The sequence below is a fragment of the Aotus nancymaae genome, unplaced genomic scaffold (genome assembly GCF_030222135.1).
Source record: "Aotus nancymaae isolate 86718 unplaced genomic scaffold, 86718_ANA_hifiasm-v0.15.2.pri h1tg000040l, whole genome shotgun sequence".
Lineage (NCBI taxonomy): Eukaryota > Metazoa > Chordata > Mammalia > Primates > Aotidae > Aotus > Aotus nancymaae.
This window is the reverse complement of record NW_026988454.1, coordinates 96,011,400-96,035,204: the sequence shown is the minus strand read 5'-3', so window position 1 is coordinate 96,035,204 and position 23,805 is coordinate 96,011,400. Positions and strand designations below refer to the sequence as shown.

The following is a 23,805-nucleotide window of genomic DNA, read 5'->3' as shown; positions in this document are numbered from 1 at the left end:
ACTCATGAGGCTAAGGCAGGAGAATCACTTGAACCCAGGAGGTGGAGGTTGCAGTGAGCCAAGATTGTGCCACTGCACTCCAGCCTGGATGACAGAATGAGACTCCGTCGCAAAACAAAACAAAACAAAACAAAAACAAAACACCACATGCGCTTGTCCAGCCACATTCAGATATTCAGGTAAATGCACAGAATAGGAGGGCAGTTGGGACAACAATGTTCTGCTTTCGACAGGTGAGTACTAGAAGGAAGAATAGACAAGACACTTATTAGCATTGGCATACACAAGGGAATTATTATAACAAGAAACCATGGAATTTTAACTAGGCAGAAAAGAAGGAGAGGTCATCCAGGGAGTGAAAGAAGTAAATTTGTACCATCAATAGATTAGGGTTTAGTGGTTCAGGGTACTCAAAGATTAAGTTAGAATGATGTGGAATGGTGGTCCACAGTGGGAATGCATGAAATTGAGATTATGGATGGGCAGTAAATATTTTCATTGACAAAGTGTCAAGTGTAACTATGAGAATAAGAGGCAAGTTCATTAGGGGCTAGTGGTTAAGGAATAAGAGACGTGAGACATGCAAATGTTTTATTGAATGAAAAGTTGAAGTATATTAATTTCAAAAATGAAAATTTCATAATTCAAAAGGAACAGAGGGAAACTGATGTGTATTGCCTGTTTATGTCCTTTACCCATGTTTCTATTAGTTATTTTTTTCTTTTTGATGATGGCTATGCTTCATAAATTAAAGACATTACATCTATCTTATGTGTTAGAGTTTTTATCCTAGTCTTTCCCTTTCATTGTTATGTTTAATCTTATTATAAATATAATCTTAATGTAGTCAAATCTAACACTATTTTTCCTTATGATTTCTTGTTTTGCTTTTATGCTCAAAATGACCACTTTCATTTTCAACCAAGATCAGAGTGTCACTAATAAATTCTTTGAGCTTTTTTATAGTTTATATTATTTTATTTTTATATAAATTGATATGGAATTTATATGAGAATAATGTAAAGAGAAGAATTAAACTTTTTTCAAAGAAATTATTCAATTATTAGCACTATTTGTTAAATAAAATTCTATTATAAGTGCCGGTATGTTTCTGATATTTCTATTATAATATATTGATATACTGCTTAATCTTATGCCAATATTCCATTATAGCTTTATTTATTATATGTTTAAATATCGGTATCACTAGTATCTCTTCTTTTAATTTTTTTATCCTCTTAGTTATTATCCTAAGTAAACTTTAGTATCATTTGATCAAACTGCAATTTTGTAAGAATTGCATTGAATTTATTATAAATTAGTTTAGTTACCAATGACACCTTTACGACATTGTCTTACTCTCCAAGAACAAAGCATGTCTCTTCATTAAATCGAGTCTTTTATGTCCCTGAGTAAAGTTATAACTTTTTTTAATTCCGTTTTTGCCCAACAAAAATGCCATTTTATTATCCCATATATAGTTGTATTTTTAGCATTGTCAGGTTTATCTAAAATATCACATTGCCTCTTAAAAAGGAGTTGAGTCACTCTGTTGTACAGATTCAATTCAAATGATCTTCTCATTGACCAAGTGAGAACTACAAATCATTAGTTGTAGATCATTTTATTCTAACTGTACATCCTATAAGGCAAGGATAGGAAAAGCTTTTTGGAAGACACTGAAAGTGCTTAATCGTTTAAGTAAGAGTAATGGTATTTTGAATATGTGGAATAAAAATGTTGACTGATTTTAACTATAAGTATGAATGGGGACATTAAAATAGGTCACAGAAATTATAACATCTATGCTAGTTTTCATTAAGACTATTATTTACTTTAGCTTTATGGAAAATAAAGAAGCTGGAACAAGTTCAACTGGCAGTTGGCCACTCAGTTTGTTATTTTCCCATCTACACACTAGCTTCACTCCAGCTAATATTGATAACACCAGATCCAAAGGAAAACTTTACCAAATCCAAATTATTATTTGAGAATTAATTTTATATGTAAAGACTTCATAGATGTTATTATAAGTAGCAATATTTTTAAATCCCAACAGGGAGATCGAGGCCCAGCAGGTCCCCCGGGAATAGCAGGGATGTCGGTGAGTTCAGATTATTTCACATCATTTTCACAGGTAAACAGTTCTATCTCCATGATACACCTGTGACCAGGGATCAAGAAAGGCAGGAGAGCATGCCATAACTCCCATGTCATGAGGTTCCTGACAGTTCTAGTTTCATAAATAATACCACCTGTATTTTCCACCTCCAGAATCCTCTATTTCTTATTTTTTTTTTTGTTTTTTGTCCTCTTTTTTTTTCCTTCCCAAGTCACTTTCATGTAGGGGAGAGGAAACCCAGTTATTATACATTAATTTATGAGCACAGCTCTGGAAAGTTCATTGTGTTTCTCTATTCTTGTCATATTTCAAGGTTTCTCAATCTTCAAAAGACAGAGTTCTTATCCTCAGGCATGTACTTCAAGTTCCTTGTATTAAAGTTGCAATCTGCCTGAGTTATTCCTTAGCTAGGTGTTATTAGCAGAGTTTTATTGCTGCTAATGTTTCCTCGTAAACTAGCCCTTTAATCCTCTCAATCATTTTTGTTGCTCTCTGGTGTCAAATGTTTTAATCTCATCAAGGTCTTTTCAAATGAAGAGGAAGTGCTCTAAGAAAGGTTGAAATTATTTCTCTGAGCCCTAGAGATCATTCTGATCTTCATTCATGATGTTCTAATTAAAATTTTGTGGTCACGCTTTATGAATAAGAGATCATTTATCCTCTTGCTAGGCGCCCCTGCCAGTCAGGTCCAGGAAAACATTAAAGGAAAGCCAGTGAAAACCATGGGCTTGTATCACAAGAACATAAGAAAGATAAGATAAGATAAGGGCCCTACCATCACCACCCACAGTCACCCCCTGAGATCTCCTGACACCCAACACCACTCAAAGCCCTGCCCATTACCCACTGCCATCCCACAAAGTGCTCAGAGCCACTCTACTTCACTCTGCTAATTTCTAACCACACAAAACAGAGCCCCATCCATAATCTGCATCTTTCGTAGACAATGTCATTCTCTTACTTAGCCATTATAGATCAAGTCAAATATTCGTATGACTGTAAAAGTAACATGAAAATATCCTCTTTAGAAACTCCTTCCAAATTTTTTATAAAAGGAAGTATTCTTGAAAGTTGACTGCACACTGAATTCTGTTCCCTCACCACTGCCCCACTCTCTACCATTTCCAGCAACATATTTGGAAATCAGTTTCTGGAAGTGTACTTAGAGAACCCTTACAACCTATTCCTCTTATACTCACATCCTGCGATTTGAATTTTTGTTTCCTTGTGATATAATAAAGTTTAATTTTTTCATTGTATTCACTCAGGTGTGTCTACATATTATATTTTGCTATTATCTTAAATTAAGCTTATCTTCTAGGAAAAAATACTGGCCACCATTGAAACTATTTAAAGATGTGCAACAGTGGCAACAGGCAATCCAAATGAGAAATTCCAAATATGTTTTTCAAAGAGGCAGCATTATTTAGATAAGGGGCTAGCCTGCCACTTATTTGTATGTCTAAGATCTGATGTATTTACTAACAAAGCAGTTTTCATGTGTCATAATTAAAAGCATTAACTGACTAGGCACGGTGGGCTCACACCTGTAATCCCAGTACCCTAGGAGGCCGAGACGGGCGGAACACTTGAGCCCAGGAGTTCAAGACCAACCTGGGCAACATGGCAAAACTCTGTCTCTGCAAAAAGTGCAAAAATTAGCTGGGCACCTTTAGTTCCAACTACTTGGAGGCTGAGGTGGGAGGATGACTTGAACATGGGAAGTGAAGGTTGCAATGAGCTGAGATTGTGTCACTGCACTCCAGCCTGGGCAACAGAGCAAGACGCTGTCTCAAAAAATAAAATAACACCATTGACTGACAATTACAGAAATAGGAAAGGGTAAAAATTTTTACATACTACAAGTATGTTCACTTAAAGATGCTTATTTGGTTTTTATAACTGGCCCTTCTGTGGCTCAGAAGATAAAACAATGGTGATGGCTAGATAACAGTGTGAATGCACTTAGTGCCACTTAAGTGTACACTTAAAAATGGTTTAGATGGCTGGGCGCGGTGGCTCACACCTGTAATCCCAGCACTTTGGGAGACCAAGGCGGGCGAATCATGAGGTCAAGAGACCAACACCATCCTGGCCAACATGGTGAAACGTGGTATCTACTAAAAATACAAAACTTATCTATGCATGGTGGCAGGCACCTGTAATCCCAGCTACTTGGGAGGCTGAGGCAAGAGAATCGCTTGAACCCGGGAGGCAGAGGTTTCAGTGAGCCAAAATTCCACCATTGCACTCCAGCCTGGTGACAGAACAAGACTTCGTCTCAAAAAAAAAAAAAAAGGGTTTAGATGATAAACTTTAGTTTATGTATATTTTACCATGATAAAAAATTTTTTTTTGAAAAATGATGATTGCTCTAGTTGAAGCAGGGGTGATACCTGCCCACGCAGACATGCTGGTCATTCAGCTCATTACCAAGGGAACCCAATCCTGCTCTTCCTATAACAGACCAGTCTATCACTTTCCAGTATATACAGGACTATCCAGGGATTCCCCCTAGAGCTTCTTTCTTTGCCTTTCTCTGATGATGGCATGTGGGTTTACAGGAGGGAGTGCCTGTGAGTGCTGGTGGTGGGGTGGGGCCTCTGGTCAGCATGCTGTCCCCCAGATGCTCTCAGTTCTCTGCTGGTCCTACCTGACCTTAGAGATGATTTCCATCAATGTCCCTGATCTCTATGTCTCAGATCTCAAGACCCGAGCCCTCCATACCCGCCATGTCCTACACTAAGTCCCTTCAGGACATTGGCCTTCTCAGTTCTAACACATCTTCCTGCTCAGGCCCCCAACAATTTTAGCACATGAAATCTATGGGGAGTCAGGGATGCTGCCTCCAACTTTGTGTCTGCCTAGCTTTGTCATTCAGCATCGCATCTGTACCTATGGGGGGATCTCCTTCCAGAATTCTAAGCAGCAAGTGGGAAAAATCTCCCTTCTTTTCATATTTCTCCAAAACCTACTTGGCTTTCTAAGGTCTCAGCCCCACACCTACATCCCATGTTGTCTATTCCCAGTCACATTAGGTCCAAGGGACAGGAGGTGGTTCCTTCTCAGAGGCAACCTCACAAGCCTTGCCTGCACACTTTGGCCTCGTGTGCTACCAGTCTCCGCTGGGCCATCTGCCACTCTTGTCCCTCCCTGTGGTCTGCCTGCTCCAGGATCTCCCTGTTGTCAGTCGTCCAAGCCATGGTGTATTGACACAAACTGATTTGTTTATTTTCCTGTCAACAAAACGTGACTTTTCAAATCAAACATGATTTTTTCAGATTGTCTTATGAACTTAAAAACCCTCTTGTGAAATTCAAACCCTAGAAAAAACTTCTTTGATGCTCTGTGCCCATTTTTCCACCCTCAAAGTAAAGAAGAGCTGCCAGGAAAATAAGCACAAGAGGGATTTCCAATAATAAGGATATTTTGGTCTAATATTTTCAAAAATATTCTCCTCTCCTATCCTCCACCATCCACACAAATATATATTCAGAGAACTGTACCCCAGTCTGAACCTTATGGCCTGCAGAGTTGACTATATCTTTCCCAGACTCTGTCCTCTTAGAAATGCCACGTTATTTATTTATTTATTATTTTTATTTATTTATTTATTTATTTATTTTGAAATAGAGTCTTGTTCTGTCACCCAGGCTGGAGTGCAGTGGCATGATCTCGGCTCACTGCAACCTTCGCCTCCCTGCAACCTTCACCTCCTGAGGTCAAGTGATGCTTCTGCCTCAGCCTCCTGGGTAGCTGAGATTACAGGCACATGCCACCATGCCTGGTTAATTTTTGTATTATTTTTAGTAGACACAGAGTTTCACCATTTTGGCCAGGCTTGTCTCGAACACCTGACCTCAAGTGATCTGCCTGCCTCAGCCTCCCAAGTGCTGGACTTCCAGATGTGAACCACCATACCCAGCCAGAAATGCCACTTTAATTTGGAGAGCAACAGTGTTGGGAGCATTTTAAACTCAAGGTGGGGGAAGAGAAGCGCACGGTGTTGTTCAGCAATTTGGCTCCTAACATTTCTCTTCAATTTGCCTTGCCAGGGAAAACCTGGTGCCCCAGGGCCCCCAGGAGTTCCAGGGGAACCGGTGAGTTGGCAGTTAAAAACCCTCTTGTGAAACTCAAACCCTAGAAAAAAACTTTCATGACTGTTGTACTTGTGTTGTACTTGAGTGCAGCTTTAAAACATTTCTTGGCAATTAATTTGTGTCTGTGGATGTGTTTATAGGGTGAGAGGGGACCTGTTGGAGATATAGGTTTCCCTGGACCAGAAGGACCCTCAGGAAAGCCAGTAAGTACTTCTTACTGCTTAAAATATGCCACCTAGAGAAATGCTCTAACATTATCTCCTCATCTCCTGCCTCAGAAATTCTGAGATTTGAATAAGAGGTTTCCAAGGACTAAGAAAATTGTGCAGATGGATTTTGATGGCATGGACTGGAGTTCTCTCTGAGTTCCCTAGATATGTGTGTGGTATATTTATGTCTTAAACAGTGTTGAAAACAGTGAGAGTTTTAAGTGTCAGGAAATCTGACTCATTATTTCTAAAGCCTAATGTTCTCAACAAACTTAAAGAAAATATAATGGCCTGTCACATCTTGAAGTACAAAGAAACCAAAGACTTGTAGATATAATACCTGTATGTTTAGCTAAATCCTAAAGTAGAAGGTATTTTCTCAAATTTCCTCCTTTATATACAGGCCTTGTTCTTACACTTTCATAAATCACTGCTGGCAAATGTCTTATCCCCTTGTGTCCTAAAAGAGCTCTTGGTTACTGATCTGTGATATTGATGTGACATTGTAACAATCATTCTGACTAATTCAATTCCACATAAATTCATCTAGTCACTGATGTTTGCTAAGAATGTGCTGGGCCCTTAGGGAGGGAATCTAAGATGAATAAGACACACCTCACTCTCAGAGTTATGCTTTATAGAAGGTCATTGCTGGTTTATTTGCTGTGGTGTGTACAGGAAGGAAGGCAAGTTGAACAAGCAGCACAGAATTCAGGAGGCCAGTTTGGCACCTCCGTGAAACCTTCAGGGTTGGTGGCCACCATTTCCACAGAGAAGGCAACATGAAAAAATGCAATTTAGAGTCAGGAAGATCTGGGTCTGAACTATGGCTCAAAGGATTTTATGAGTCACTTAAGTGCCACTACATATGGAAAGTGCCTGGCTATGGAAGGTACTTGATAATGTTAGTTTCATTCCCTGCCTCCTCTTACCCCCTCATCCCCATCCCCTGCAAGCCATCTCATTAAAGCCTGCCATTGAGTCCCCAGGAGATAATGCAAAAAGCAATTCGTTCATCAACAAATATTTCTTGAGCACCTCCTACATGCTAGGCACTGTTCTAGGTGCTAACAACTCATAGCTTTTGCATTCTAGTGTAGGAAAATGGATAAAAACAACACACATACACACACACACACACACACACAGTTTAAAGTAGAAGAAGGTATACAAAGAGTAAAGCTCTGGATTATTATTCAAATAGTGGACTCAGAGAAGATTTGCCTGCAATTTGAGCAGAAACGTGCATAAAGTAAGAAATCAAGCCATGGGAAGGTCAGGAGACCATTGTTTCAGGAAAGAAGAAGTGGCTAGGACAGAAGTGAGCCTGATAAGGTCAAAGACGTCATCAAAAGGCATGAAGTCAAGCATGAACTAAGTGAAGGAAGAATGGGAAGGATAAAGAGGGAGATATAGGCGGTGGCCAGACCATGAAGAACTTCCAAGCCAGGGAATGAAGTTTGGATATCATTTGAAATATGATGGAAATCCACTGGAGCTTTTGTAGCAAAGAATGAAAATGATTGAACATTTTCAGAATCACTCTGACATTGTGTGGAGAGTAGGCTGTAGGAGCAGGGCAGAAGAAGACAGAGCAGTGAGAAAACATCACCATCACCTCCACGAGGGATGGTGACTGGGAACAGCCGTGAGTAGGGGAACTTAGGATGTACATTGAAGGGAGAGCCAGCAAGCAACAAAACTTGCTGATAGACTAGATGTGAAGAGTGAGGAAAAGAGACCAATCACAGCTGTGGTATGGAGTCTGAGCAACTATGTGAGAGTTCTGCTGTTTGGTAAAATGGGGCAGACTGAAGATCGGTGGGTTTGGGAGGGAGAGCCAAGAGTTCTGTTTTGGACATGTTTGTGTTGAAGCACTAGTTGATATTCAGGTGGAGATGTCAAGTACACAGTGGATATAGGCACCTGGAATTTGGGAGAAGCCAGGATTAGAAAGACCAATTTGGGTATCTAAACCTGAGCCTGGAAAAGTAAGAGTCACTGAGGATAGGAAGGAAGAGGGCACTTCAAATGTTAGGTAGAGGACCCAACTAAGAAGGCTAAGAAACTGCAACCAGAGAGAGAGAAAGAAAATCAGGTGACTGAGGTTTCCTGGATATGAAGTGAACTGTTTAAGAGAAAGGAGAAAGGAGTGATCAACATACAGATCAGTAACATGAGGGCTGATAATTCTCTCCTGTATTGGAAATGTGGAGGTCATTGGTGAGAGTGATCACAGCATGTTAGTGTCTTGGTAAGAATGATCCAGTTGAGAGAGGAAAATTTGATGACACAAGAGAGTAAAGATTACTTTGAGTAGAACTGGTATACTCACAAGTGGGAATTGGTCTTAACTGGGAACAGGAGCAGTTCATCCTTCCTAACTGTGGGGTGTGGGGTGCCAAAGTTGGGGTGCAAATCCATGAAGATTGATGCAACTGGTGGAGGGATGGTGAGCGGGCTCTCATGTTTATTAGTGAAAGAAGAATGTAGGTCGTCCAAGTGTGAAGAGTGTGGAGGTGATGCTGGAGGTTTGAAGAGACAGGAAAATATGTGAATTAGTACTTTGGGAAAGATAGAAAGGTAGTCAAATTGGGAAATACAGAAGGATGACCTGGTAATGCTGAGGGGCTGCTTGCAATCTGCTGTTATACATTTAGGTTGGAACAAGCAAGAAAGATACGTGGTTTTCTTCAGCCAGTTAGCTGCTCAGATGCAGATGTGAGGTAGAGAGAAAGTTGGTTGTACCCAGGAATGGAGCTCTGCCAGATGAATGAGATGAGCGTAGAGAGGAGCAAATACATATGAGTTATTCTAAAAATCTCTGAAAGCACAACTCCCTTGAGGATAGAAAGTAACACCTTCCTGTACAAAAAAGGACACTCATGATAATCTTTGATAAATTACTAGAGGCAAAAAATAGGTTATAGGGTTCTTTTCTTACGTTGTTACCAAAAACATGAATTACATTTTCACACTAGATTTATCTTCTTTTATTCAAGTGACACAGCTGTTTCTTTCACATCCTCTTCTTAATCAGCTTTATCTTTGTTCCTCGTGTGTCTGAATGCAATAAATTCTTTGAACCATACACTTCAGGTAATGTGTTCTTAGTTAACATACTCTCAATAATTCCCAGGATGTTTCAGAGAGGTTGGAGGACTATGGTTGAGTTATCAACTGTGACAGATACCAGTATAATTTATAGCAGTGAAAACACAGTTCTTTGCAGTTCCATCCTCACAGAATCCATTCCAGCACAATAAAAGTCCCTTGGGCTTTTAGAGGAGCATGTCCATTCAATTGCCTGCTGGCTAAGAAATCATATTCCTCACCTTGATCTCCCTTGTCAAATCAAATCTCAAAAACACACCTGCTGTTGGACCCTGGGTATTTGATTTGACCTCAAATACTTTTCCTTCTTATATCTCCCAGCCAATAGTTCTCTTAGTCTTATAAATCTTTAAGCAGGACGAGGCTTCATTATCACTTCTAGAACTCCTTTTTAAAGTTAAAGAAACTTCCAATTTTCTAATATAACGTGACTGCTTAACATTGTCAAAACCATGATTATACATTTCTTGCTTTTCTTTCATATTTCCAACTGAAAATAACAATTGTTCTGACTGACAGTTTATTTTATAGTAGGATCATGCTCTGGCCATGTTATAAAATTTCTCTAGCAGCAACTGAGACTATTTACTAAGAATGATTCTCTGTGCTAGAAAACCTGTTAGAAGGTAACAAAAATGCCATACTCCAGCCACCTAATGCCATGAGGCACCTTCTTATCTCTCAGGATGACCTGATAGGAGAATAAGAAAGGAAAATAATCTTTGTTGACTATTTATAGTGGACCATGCATTTTTCATGTTATTTCACTTAATTCTTAGTTTTTTTTTTTTGTTTTTATTTATTTATTTATTTATTTTTTTTTTTTTATTGCATTTTAGGTTTTGGGGTACATGTGAAAAACATGCAAGGTTGTTGCATAGGTACATATGTGGCAGTGTGATTTGCTGCCTTCCTCCCCTTCACCTATATCTGGCATTTCTCCCCATGCTATCCCTCCCCAACTCCCCACCCCTCTCTATCCCCCCTCTCCCCCCAACAGACCCCAGTGTATAGTGCTCCCCTCCCTGTGTCCATGTGTTCTCATTGTTCAACACCCACCTATGAGTGAGAACATGTGGTGTTTGATTTTCTGTTCTTGTGTCAGTTTGCTGAGAATGATGGTTTCCAGGTTCATCCATGTCCCTACAAAGGACGCGAACTCATCGTTTTTGATGGCTGCATAATATTCCATGGTGTATATGTGCCACATTTTTCCTGTCCAGTCTATCATCGATGGGCATTTGGGTTGGTTCCAGGTCTTTGCTATTGTAAACTGTGCTGCAATGAACATTCGTGTGCATGTGTCCTTATAGAAGAACGATTTATAATCCTTTGGATATATACCCAGTAATGGGATTGCTGGGTCAAATGGAATTTCTATTTCTAGGTCCTTGAGGAATCGCCACACTGTTTTCCACAATGGTTGAACTAATTTACACTCCCACCAACAGTGTAAAAGTGTTCCTATTTCTCCACATCCTCTCCAGCATCTGTTGTCTCCAGATTTTTTAATGATTGCCATTCTAACTGGCGTGAGATGGTATCTCAACGTAGTTTTGATTTGCATTTCCCTAATGACCAGTGATGATGAGCATTTTTTCATATGTTTGTGGCCTCATGTATGTCTTCTTTTGTAAAGTACCTGTTCATATCCTTTGCCCATTTTTGAATGAGCTTGTTTGTTTTTTTCTTGTAAATCTTTTTTAGCTCGTTGTAAATTCTGGATATCAGCCCTTTGTCTGACGGGTAGGCTGCAAAATTTTTTTCCCATTCTGTTGGTTGCCGATTCACTCTATTGACTGTTTCTTTCGCCGTGCAGAAGCTGTGGAGTTTGATCAGGTCCCATTTGTCTATTTTTGCTTTTGTTGCCAATGCTTTTGGTGTTTTGGTCATAAAGTCCTTGCCTACGCCTATGTCCTGAATGGTTTTGCCTAGGTTTTCTTCTAGGGTTTTTATGGTGTTAGGTCTTATGTTTAAGTCTTTAATCCATCTGGAGTCAATTTTAGTGTAAGGTGTCAGGAAGGGGTCAAGTTTCTGCTTTCTGTATATGGCTAGCCAGTTTTCCCAACACCACTTATTGAACAGGGATTCCTTTCCCCATTGCTTGTTTTTGTCAGGTTTGTCAAAGATCGGGTGGTTGTAGATATGTTGTGTCACCTCCGAAGCCTCTGTTTTGTTCCATTGATCTATATCTCTGTTTTGGTACCAGTACCATGCCCATTCAGTATGATATTGGCTGTCGGTTTGTCGTAAATAGCTTTTATTATTTTGAGATACGTTCCATCGATACCTAGTTTATTGAGGGTTTTTAGCATAAAGGGCTGTTGAATTTTGTCGAAGGCCTTCTCTGCATCAATTGAGATAATCATGTGGTTTTTGTCTTTGGTTCTGTTTATGTGGTGAATTACATTTATAGACTTGCGTATATTGAACCAGCCTTGCATCCCCGGGATGAATCCTACTTGATCATGGTGGATAAGCTTTTTGATGTGCTGTTGCAATCGGCTTGCCAGTATTTTATTGAAGATTTTTGCATCTATGTTCATCATGGATATTGGCCTGTAGTTTTCTTTTCTTGTTGAGTCTCTGCCGGGTTTTGGTATTAGGATGATGTTGGTCTCATAAAATGATTTGGGAAGGATTCCGTCTTTTTGGATTATTTGGAATAGTTTCAGTAGGAATGGTACCAGTTCCTCTTTGTATGTCTGGTAGAATTCGGCTGTGAACCCATCTGGACCTGGGCTTTTTTTGGCTGGTAGGCTCTTAATTGCTGCCTCGACTTCAGACCTTGTTATTGGTCTATTCAGGGTTTCAACTTCTTCCTGGTTTAGGCTTGGGAGGAGGCAACTGTCCAGGAATTTATCCATTTCTTCCAGGTTTTCTAATTTATGTGCATAGAGTTGCTTGCAATAATATCTGATGATGGTTTGAATTTCTGTGGCATCTGTGGTGATATCCCCTTTATCATTTTTTATTGCATCTATTTGGTTATTCTCTCTTTTCTTTTTTATTAGTCTGGATAGTGGTCTGTCTATTTTGTTGATCTTTTCAAAAAACCAGCTCCTGGATTTATTGATTTTTTGAAGGGTTTTTCATGTCTCTATCTCCTTCAATTCTGCTTTGATCTTAGTTATTTCTTGTCTTCTGCTAGGTTTTGAGTTTTTTTGATCTTGCTCCTCTAGCTCTTTCAATTTTGATGATAGGGTGTCAATTTTAGATCTCTCCTTTCTTCTCATGTGGGCACTTATTGCTATATATTTTCCTCTAGAGACTGCTTTAAATGTGTCCCAGAGATTCTGGTATGTGGTGTCTTCGTTCTCGTTGGTTTCGAAGAACATCTTTATTTCTGCCTTCATTTCAGTGTTTATCCAGTCTACATTCAGGAGAAAGTTGTTCATTTTCCATGAGGCTGTGCGGTTCTGGGTTGGTTTCTGAATTCTGAGTTCTAACTTGATTGCACTGTGGTCTGAGAGACTGTTTGTTATGGTTTCCGTTCTTTTGCATTTGCTGAGGAGTGATTTACTTCCAATTATGTGGTCAATTTTAGAGTAGGTGTGATGTGGTGCTGAGAAGAATGTATATTCTGTGGATTTGGGGTGGAGAGTTCTGTAAATGTCTATTAGGTTTGCTTGTTCCAGGTCCGAGTTCAAGTCCTGGATATCCTTGTTAATTTTCTGTCTCGTTGATCTGTCTAATATTGACAATGGGGTGCTGAAGTCTCCCACTATTATTGTGTGGGAGTCTAGGTCTCTTTGTAATTTTTTAAGAACTTTCCTTATATATTTGGTTGCTCCTGTATTAGGTGCATATATGTTTAGGATCGTTAGCTTTTCTTGTTGCATTGATCCCTTTACCATTATGTAATGTCCTTCTTTGTCTCTTTTGATCTTTGTTGCTTTAAAGTCTATTTTGTCAGAGATGAGAATTGCAACTCCTGCTTTTTTTTTGCTCTCCATTTGCTTGGTAAATCTTCCTCCATCCCTTTATTGTGAGTCTTTGTGTATCCTTGCATGTGAGGTGGGTTTCCTGGATACAGCACACTGATGGGTTTTGGCTTTTTATCCAGTTTGCCAGTCTGTGTCTTTTGATTGGGGCATTTAGTCCATTTACATTTAGGGTTAATATTGTTATGTGTGAATTTGATCCTGTCATTTTGATGCTAGCTGGCTGTTTTGCCCATTGGTTGATGCAGATTCTTCATTGTGTTGATGCTCTTTACCGTTTCATGTGTTTTTGGAGTGGCTGGTTCTGGTTGTTCTTTTCTATGTGTAGTGCCTCCTTTAGGAGCTCTTGTAAAGCTGGTCTGGTGATGGTGAAATCTCTGAGTTCTTGCTTGTTCACAAAGGATTTTATTTTTCCTTCACTTATGAAGCTTAGTTTGGCTGGATATGAAATTCTGGGTTGAAAGTTCTTTTCTTTAAGGATGTTAAATATCGGCCCCCACTCTCTTCTGGCCTGTAGGGTTTCTGCTGAGAGATCTGCAGTGAGTCTGATGGGCTTCCCTTTGTGGGTAACCCGACCTTTCTCTCTGGCTGCCCTTAGTATTTTCTCCTTCATTTCAACCCTGGTGAATCTGATGATTATGTGCCTCGGTGTTGCTCTTCTAGGGGAATACCTTTGTGGTGTTCTCTGTATTTCCTGGGCTTGAATATTGGCCTGCCTTGCTAGGTTGGGGAAGTTTTCCTGGATAATATCCTGGAGAGTATTTTCCAGCTTGGATGCATTCTCTTTGTCACATTCAGGTACTCCTATCAAACGTAGATTAGGTCTTTTCACATAGTCCCATATTTCTTGTTGGCTTTGTTCATTCCTTTTTACCCTGTTTTCTCTAATCTTGCCTTCTCGTTTTATTTCATTGAGTTGATCTTCTACCTCTGATATCCTTTCTTCTGCTTGGTCAATTCGGCTGTTGAAACTTGTGCATGCTTCGCGAAGTTCTCGTGTTGTGTTTTTCAGCTCCATCAATTCACTCATATTCCTCTCTAAGTTGTCCATTCTTGTTAGCATTTCGTCAAGTCTTTTTTCAAGGTTCTTAGTTTCTTTGCATTGGGTTAGAACATGTTCTTTTAGCTCACGAAAGTTTCTTATTATCCACTTTCTGAAAGCTGATTCTGTCATTTCCTCACACTCATTCTCCATCCAGTCTTGTTCCCTTGCTGGTGGGGAGTTGTGCTCCCTTGTAGGAGAAGTGTTCTGATTTTGGGTGTTTTCATCCCTTTTGCGCTGGTTTCTTCCCATCTTTGTGGATTTATCCACCTATTGACTTTGTAGTTGCTGTCTTTCTGATTTTGGTAATTTTAAGTCTGCAGCAGCAGAACTCATAAACCCCCTTTTTCTTCCCTCCCGGTGTTCTGTCCCGGGGATTTAGGGAGTTATGATTTTCCGCTGTCTTGTTGTTGCTTTCCCTGCCCACAAGGTGGCAGCCTAGTCGCACTCAGTCTGTAGAGGCTTCACTGAGCTGCTGTGGGCTCCGCCCAGCTTCCTTGTGAACTTTCCTGCAGTCTTGTTTATATGGGCGTAGTTAGAACTGTTTCCGCTATGATGGCCCGCCCCTGTAGTGAAGGAGTCTCTGTAGTGGCAGGTTACCTTCCTTGCGGCAAATTGCCCGAGGAACTGCAAGGTGTGTCCCAATGGAGGGCGCCCCCCCCCCCCACAGAGCTGGACCGACCCGGGTTCAGTTGTGTTTCCTGAGGCGCTTTCTTTGCCCAGGAGTCTCCTGTCTTGTCTCCCTGTTTCAGCTCCCCTTGCTGGCTTACCGGGGACTCGGTTTCACTCACTCTGCAGGAGGAGCCACTTCCCTTGCCTCAGGGCACAGGCCGAGCGGTTGCGCCAGTCAAACCAGCCACGCTGGCGACCCGTGGGGCTCTTTCCCCTGTGAATCTCCTGGTCTGTGGGCAGTAAAAATCCGCTGCCCAGTGAGTCGTTGCTGAAGCGGCGGCTCTGAGATTCGTGGCGCGTTTTTGCCCGGGGAATTTCCTGGCTTGACTCCCTGTTTCAGCTCCCCTTGCTGGCTTACAGAGGACTCAGTCGCACTCACTCTGCAGAAGGAGCCGCTGCTCCCTGCCTCAGGGTGCAGGCCTAGCGGCGGCTGCGCCACTCAAGCCAGCAGCGCTGGCGACCTGTGGTGCTCTTCCCCCTGTGAATCTCCTGGTCTGTGGGCAGTAAATATCCGTCTGGAAATGCGGCGTCCACTCACCCTCTGCGCTTTCTCTCGGAGCTGCATTCGCGAGTTCCTCCTAATCGGCCATCTTGGATCTCAAGCAATTCTTAGTTTTAAGGTTATTTATTTTCCTCACTAGTGAAGAGGCTGATGCTATTAAGATTAAGTAAATTGCCCAAAAAGGTTAATGGGACTGGTAAGTGACAGAGTCAGAATCTGAACTCAGGGCTGTCTGATTCTATTAATCTGTTTTCCATTTTACCACCTTGCTTTACCAAGCTCTCAGAAGAAACATGATTAAGGAACTGTCCTTGAAATTTTACCCTTTTGTTGTGTTTAATATGTTAATACAGAATTAGAAATATTAATCCTTTTTTGTCTTTATAGGGAATAAATGGAAAAGATGGAATACCAGGTACTCAGGTATGGAAAATATCATTTAAAATTAAAGTTACAATGCATACTGCATCCAGAATACCTACCAACATTTAGATCAATCAATGATGAAAAGTCTTGGCAAGCAGTGATTTTCATGTTGACATCTGTTTTTCAGGGCATCAAGGGTAAGCCTGGAGACAGAGGCCCCAAAGGAGAACGTGTATGTATATTACTATTGTGATTGTTATTCAAGTCTGTCTGTTACAACTGTCCCATCATTTGGGTTACACAATTATGTGTGTAAACCCTTGCAAATCACCAATTATGTAAAGGCTAGGGTGCCATATGGTTACATCTATGTAGTTGGCCTTTGTACACAGCCAAGTATACTTTGCTATTAAACTTTGGAAAGCTTTTATTATCCTCCTGTCTCAGACATATATCTCTACTATAACCATCATCCATGTTCTTTTTATCTAGAGTAAGGTTTCTCAACCTCAGCACTGTGAATATTCAGGGGCAGATAATTGTTGTGGTTGGCTCTTTGGAATTGTAAAATGCTTAGCAGCATCCATGGCCTTCATCCACTAGATGCAGTAGCACCACCATCCCTTCAACAGTGACAAACAAAAGTGTCCCCAGACATCACCAAATGCCTCCTGGGAAGCAAAATCACACAGTTGAGAACTACTGACATATAGAAAAACTAAGTAGAGTAAAAAAGGTGGTGTGAGGGGGTAGAGATATGGAAAGGGTACTTGAAAGTACAGTGAAGTTACTAGTAATACCAATTATGTTATATATTTTGTGTTGTTTGGAGCATTAATGTCATTGTTGCAATTTCTCTTTATTTCCTTTAATGAACCTCAACATTTTCTACTAGAATAAGTTTCCACTAGAATTAGTGGAATTAGTTTGTAGTAGAGTCAGGCCATTGCAAGAAGTTACTCAAACATTGTTACTCAATGTAATTCTATTAAGGGTTGCTATTGTGTATGAATGTGGGCACGTGTGTTTATATACTGGTGTCAGTTTGCTAGCTTTTGTTTATTATCATATATATAATCCATAATAAATGAAGGAAATGTGAAAATACAGACAATGTAAATTTAAAAGGAAAGAAAAAGTCTACCTTATCCAACTACACAGAGATAAACACTGTGACATTTGGACATATTTCTGTATTTCCATATGTGTACATAATATACACATATATTTATATGTATTAATATAAATATATACTTTTTCATAAAGGAGTTTATGCTGTATTGTAAGTAACCTTTTTCACCTAACAATATATATTGATCATCTTTTCTTGTCAGCAAATACAAGTCTATAGCTACCTTTTAATTGCTATATGTTATTCTACTGTTTGACTATACTTTATTTTACTTACCTAGTCAGCTGGACATTTGGATTCTTTCTAATTGTCATAATAATAAGCATCATTATAATAAACATCTTTGTACCTAATTTATAAAATAATTTTAGTATGTTAAAGATCGCATTTATTTTGCACATGATCAGAGTATTAATCATTGATCAAAGTGTGCTAATATTTTTTCCAGTCATCTCAGAAATTTCTCCAAACGTGAGCTGGAGTGACAGACCTGTATGCAGATATATTTTTTATAACTAAGACAGTAGCATTGATTCTAGTCCCAACTGCTTTTATTTCTTTCTACATGGCTTCTTTCTATATCTGATTCTATGATGACATAAATCTCTGTAACCGTTCATTTATTTTTGTTATTTTTTAAGTCAAGAGAAATAGAATTTGGCCTTCTGCAGAATAGTCATAGTTAAAAGAATAATATAATTTGGCCTTCTGCAGAATAGTCATAGTTAAAAGAATAATATAATTTGGCCTTCTGCAGAATAGGGTTAAAAGAATAAGATAATGAGATGGAGGGCAGCTTCAAGCACCATTCCATCATATTTTGTGTGAGGATCACCTCCTGCAGTTATGCAACTAAATATTTGAAAATCTATGACTGAAGCAACTGCCATGATCTTTCTCTCTCTCTCTCAATCTCTCTCTCTTCTCTCCCTTTCTTTCTCTCTCTCTCTCTCTCTCCCCCACACCCTCATTCTCTCTTGCACAAACATATACAGCATCAAGGAAACTTCATATCAGATTTAATTACATGTAATGTAGTATTTTACTTTCATATCAGATTTAGGAACATCTAAGATAGTATTTTACTAATTAATTATGACATCTTATTCAACTGATTCTTCTGTAGTTCATTTATATTATTAAGTAAATGATCTCATGACGTCCTCCCCCAGTCACCTGCTTTGATCTTTTTCAATGGCTCTCCTTTCTCACCTAACATATATACCTAAATATGTATATATTTAGGACACAGTGATCACACCCAAGTGCGTGCACACACATACACATGCACACACATGCATACACGTGTAAAGCACAAATACAAAAAACAAACCTGAAGAGTCTAATAAAGACCAAACAAATAGGGGAAAGCCAGGGGTGTGGAGAGCATATGATTTAGGAGAGATTTTGAGTGTCCTGACGTTTTTTTAAGTGAAAAGTCTCAGTAATGAGATCCTCTTGGCAATCTTCCTTTATCATTGCAAAGGAGACCCGGACCTCAAGTGATAGCTGATGTTGACTCTCAAAACTGCCATCATCCTAGATGAACAACAAAGTACAACTAACATTCTCACTAACTTTTATATATTGAGTACTGCTAAGATGCCAGGCATTACTCTGAGCACTTTACTTGCATTAATTAATTTAGTTCTCAATATCACCCTATTTAATAGTTACCATTAATATACCCACTTTGTAGGAGAGGCGACTAGGACACAGAGAGTTTAAGTTATTTGTCCAAGGCCCAATAGCTAATAAGTACCAGTATGAATCCAGAACTTTTGCTCTCAACTACAGCTGATGTGGTTCTAGAAGAGATTATTCTTTATTATTATTTTTTCCTTAACAGGGTGATCAGGGGATTCCAGGAGACAGAGGCTCACAAGGTGAACGGGGAAAACCAGGCCTTACAGGCATGAAGGGGGCCATCGGTCCTATGGGTCCCCCAGGAAACAAGGGCTCCATGGGATCACCTGGCCACCAAGGCCCTCCAGGATCTCCAGGCACCCCTGGCATTCCAGTAAGTAGTGCTAAGAGCTTAGGGCTCCTGGCTTGTACCGACCATATATCCCTTTTACAATGAAAGAAATTATAATGCCTTTCAAGTAAATGAAATAAACCTAAACCGGCCCCTGTGAGGGCACCGATAGCTGTCATTTAAAGTTACATGGCAGATCCTCTACTAAGCACTTACTATACATTACCTCACTTGATCTTCACAATCATTCTGGAAGGATTCGTGTCCTTTCCAACCCACTTTTATAAATGCATAAAATGAGCATTGACTTGCCCAAGGTCACAGATTGATTAAGTGTGTCAGACCTAGATCTGGATGGCTTCAAAACCATACTTTTAAAAAACAGGTACTATCCATAATGTCTCCTTACACTACAAAGAAGCCACATATGTCTGTTTCATATTGCTATGAAATATGTCCATTTCATACTCTATTTTGTTGAACAACAGATCTGCCCTGAGTAGTGTTTTGAAGTAGAAACCACTTAGGCAAAGAGTGTTTAGTGAAGGAAGCCCATATCTTTATTAATCCTCAGGAGGAGTGGTGAGTGGCCATTTGCAGATAAATTTAATCTGAAAATATCCATGTTAGGAAGAAAGGAGGGTTCTGAAGTGAAGTAGGACGGTTAAAGACAGTCTCCTTAGATAATCAACCAACACCAAATATTAAGCAAAACTGAGCATTCATACAATTTTCATACTTCTTTATTTTTGCCCACTCTTCTTAAACTCTATTTGAATAAAGGCTGTGTAACTTCAGCTCTCAGTGCTGTGTAACTTCAGCTCTCAGTGCTGTGTCAGTACTTGGTATTAGATGCATTAATTAAAGTTCATTTGTCACATACACAGTGAAAATAAGATAATGAAATAGAGCATTCTTGAAATTATTCTGTCCTACAGGAATCAACACTTTATAAGCCCATCATATTGGGTGTTTTTTATTTTTGTTTTTTGGTATTCTAGTCAGCTTATTGTTACAAATGAACTAGCACCATTATGTTAAGCAACCCTACAACAATATTATCACATTTCTACACACAGACAGGATAGAGGAATTTTCAGTGAAGAGTGATGGGGAACCTACCCAAGAATGTTTATAAATTAAGGCTCAGGCCATGCACAGTGGCTCATGCCTGTAATCCCAGCACTTGGGGAGGCCGAGGCGGGGGGATCATGAGGTCAGGAGTTTGAGACCAGCCTGGCCAACATAGTGAAACCCCATCTCTACTAAAAATAGAAAAAATTAGCTGGGTGTGGTGGTGGTCGCCTGTAATCCTAGCTACTCAGGAAGCTGAGGCCGAAGAATCGCTTGAACCCAGGAGGCGGAGGTTACAGTGAGCCAAGATCGTGCCACTGTACTGCAGCCTGGGCGACAATGCAAGACTCCATCTCAAAAAAATAACATAAAATAAAATAAAATAAAAATAAGGCTCACTGTCTAATTAGGCTCTGCTCCATTCTTAAATTCACATTGCGTGGTGATTTTCCATAGAGCTGTCAACTCTGTCATCTGACCATGTTCTATTACTGTCTTCGTTCAAGTATATATCTCAAAAGTGGATAATTAGCAATGGGGCTTATTGCCTTTGTCACAACCTCCAATCATCATCATATTGTCTTTAATGCCACACATATAGCCCTGGATAATAATCACCAACTATAAACAGTAATAGAATACTTCAAAATTCTAACCATCATGAAAAATAATAGTTCTTTTAAAAATTATCAAGGTACTTTAATAAAACATTACTGTTATAAATGTTAGATTCTTTGTCAAATGCATGTGGATTTACTCATCAACAGGTGAAAAATTCAGCTGACATTATTTGCCTGCTTCCTTTTACCAGACCCCAATTAAGAAAAGAAAATTGCTTAAAACCTATATACTTGCAATGTGTAAATTACAGAATAAACTTTATGATGAAATAGGTAAAACTTGCTTTTACCCCATGAATACAACATTTTTGAAAATAATCCAGCATACTTGGAGTTCTGCTCCAGGTTGTCATCCTTTAAAAATACATTATATCAATTAGATATTGACTTTGCCAGTGTCCAGGGATTGTTTAGAAGTTAAATTGTGGTTAGTCTACTAACATCATGATTACACTTTTTAGATTCTTTAACTTTATAAAATGAAGTAATAGGAACGTCTTTCCTAATTTTATAAAGCCATGTGTCTCCATTTAATAGGAAACCTTTTGATATCACTGGTTATGATTCCAGCCCATAGCTTTTAAAGCAATTATGCACTTCATGTTCTCAAACTTTAGTCAAAGCAACGGATATTTATGGCCCATGTAGTCAATTGCCAAAAGCATTTTTCTTGATAAATGCATCTCTACAGAAGTTTCCAAGAGGCATGCCAACCCAGTATTTCTATTCCTTTTATTCATTTGTGCTATGCTCTATTTTAATAGATCTTTTTTCCCTTCTTCAGGCTGATGCAGTTTCATTTGAAGAAATAAAGAAGTATATTAATCAAGAGGTCCTAAGGATATTTGAAGGTTAGGTTTTTTTAATAACATTTTTGAATTTTTCACTGATTCTCACCTTCCATCTACTATGGGGAATCCCTTCCACAACATTCTCAAGAGATGGCCGTGCCACAAAAACCTTAAGGGACAGCCCATTTTATGATGGGACAGCTCTTTGATGAAAATTCTTATTTATACAAAGTTACCTTTTGCCTCCCTGGACCTTCCTTTCATTATGCCTGGTCTGTAAAACAACACAGGTAAAGTATTTATCATGTTTTCATGTGACAGCTTTTTGAGCATTTTTCAATATCCCTCATACTTCTTAGTTTTTCCCTTTATGGAGTAAATATGTCTAGCTCCTCCACTATTATCGCCCTGGGAAATGTTTAATTTATAAATGACTCTCATTAACCAAGGAATATTTTGACTAATGCAAAGGAGTGTCTTTTTATTTAGACCAAAGTAAGCAAACTATAGCTCCCTAGCCCAAAGCCATTGCCACCTGCTTTGTACATACTACAAACTGAGAATGGTTTTTGCTTTTTTGGGGGGAGCAGTAGGGGTGAGTTATATTTTAAAATAGATTTTAAAAATCGAAAGAATATTTTATGATATGTGAAAATTATCTGAAACTTGAATTTGTTTCTATAAATAAAGTATGCACATTCCTTTACATCTTTTCTCTGGCTGTTATCCCACTACAGCAACAGGACTGAGCAATTGTGACATAAAGGCGTAAATATTTACCATCTAGCCCTTGCAGAGAAAGTTTTCTGACACCTGCGCTGGATACTTCAGTAATTTATCCTAAGATGTATTCCTTTTTTAGAAAAGGCATCCATATTATTCTGTTGATTCATTTGAGTTTTCAGTTAACTAACAGCCCTGGATCTTCCTTATACAAATATTTTTAAATGAGGTGTTTCTCATTATGGACTGTGTGTTTATTTTTTAAATCTAAGTGTGTGATCTTATGTTTCCTCTTATTAATTTCAAATCATTTATGTTCATATCTTGTTCTAACCTGAAGATGTTTTTTGAAATGTTTTCTCTTGTACAGCAGGTTGGCTGACCCTATAACTTTATGTCATGCTAAATTTCATAAGCATGTCATCATGCTAGTTGTTGATAGAAATGTTGACTGAAAAAGCCGACAGTCAAGGTTTAGGTCTTTCTAAATGCCATGGGATTCTTTCTGTCCACTTGTAAATCATGTACTAATCTGTTGTTTAATGAGCTGTGAATCTGTTTTGTTGTCCAAAATTCACCTTACATTTCTTTGTCTATTTACAAGGAATAGACAGGTTCACATGATTTTCACAAATGATTTGCTAAAATCAAGACCACTCTTCTGAACTGTAAGATTTGACACATCCATGTTGGCTCTCGGTTCTCATGGTTCCTACTTCCTTTGCTTAGCATCCATAAGCTAAAAATAGATTGTTGAATTTTGTAAGGAATAAGATTATAAGATGCCCTAAGTTGATGTTGAGTTCATCACTTCAAACATGGAATCAGCGCTTCTCCAAGGAGTCTTGATTATTTTAAATAACAATTAGCAGGAGAGACTGAAATCTTGATACTTGGATCCACATTATCTTGCTTTATATGAGAACTGGAAATAGAGTAGAGTAACATTGGGACTTGTAGCTACTTTAATGACAGAACAGAAAACAAAATGGTTTTTGTTGTTGTTTGTTTTTTGAGAGGGAGTCTCACTCTATTTCCCAGGCTGGAGTGCAGTGATGCAATCTCAACTCACTGCAACCTCTGCCTCCTGGGTTCAAGCAATTTTCCTGCCTCAGCCTTCCGAGTAGCTGAAATTACAGGCGCCCGCCACCATGCCTGGCTAATTTTTGTATTTTTAGTAGAGATGGGGTTTTGCCATGTTGGCAAAAAATGTTTTTTTAAAGGTCATGAATTTATGCTATTGATTTTAATTTACCTTGATCTTCACTAAGTATCTTTATCTTGCTCTGATGTAACAGTTTACTAATACATTTGTCCACTCTTTTTTGAACTACCAGTAATTTTAATGATGCCGTTAAATTTTGAAGTCTTTTTTTCTTTTTCTTTCTTTTTTTTTTTTTGACCCTTAAATCAAAC

At 39.0% G+C, this 23,805-nt stretch overlaps 1 protein-coding gene across 1 annotated transcript in view; it reads left to right on the top strand.

The window, feature by feature from the left end:
• Positions 1–23,805, top strand: part of COL19A1 (collagen type XIX alpha 1 chain) — a 357,310-nt gene that overhangs the window by 312,706 nt on the left and 20,799 nt on the right. The window contains exons 42-48 of the mRNA XM_064360928.1: positions 2,060–2,104; positions 6,178–6,222; positions 6,363–6,425; positions 16,093–16,128; positions 16,259–16,303; positions 19,053–19,223; positions 21,660–21,726. Coding sequence (XP_064216998.1) covers positions 2,060–2,104; positions 6,178–6,222; positions 6,363–6,425; positions 16,093–16,128; positions 16,259–16,303; positions 19,053–19,223; positions 21,660–21,726 — 472 coding nt within the window. The remainder of the gene's footprint in view (positions 1–2,059; positions 2,105–6,177; positions 6,223–6,362; positions 6,426–16,092; positions 16,129–16,258; positions 16,304–19,052; positions 19,224–21,659; positions 21,727–23,805) is intronic.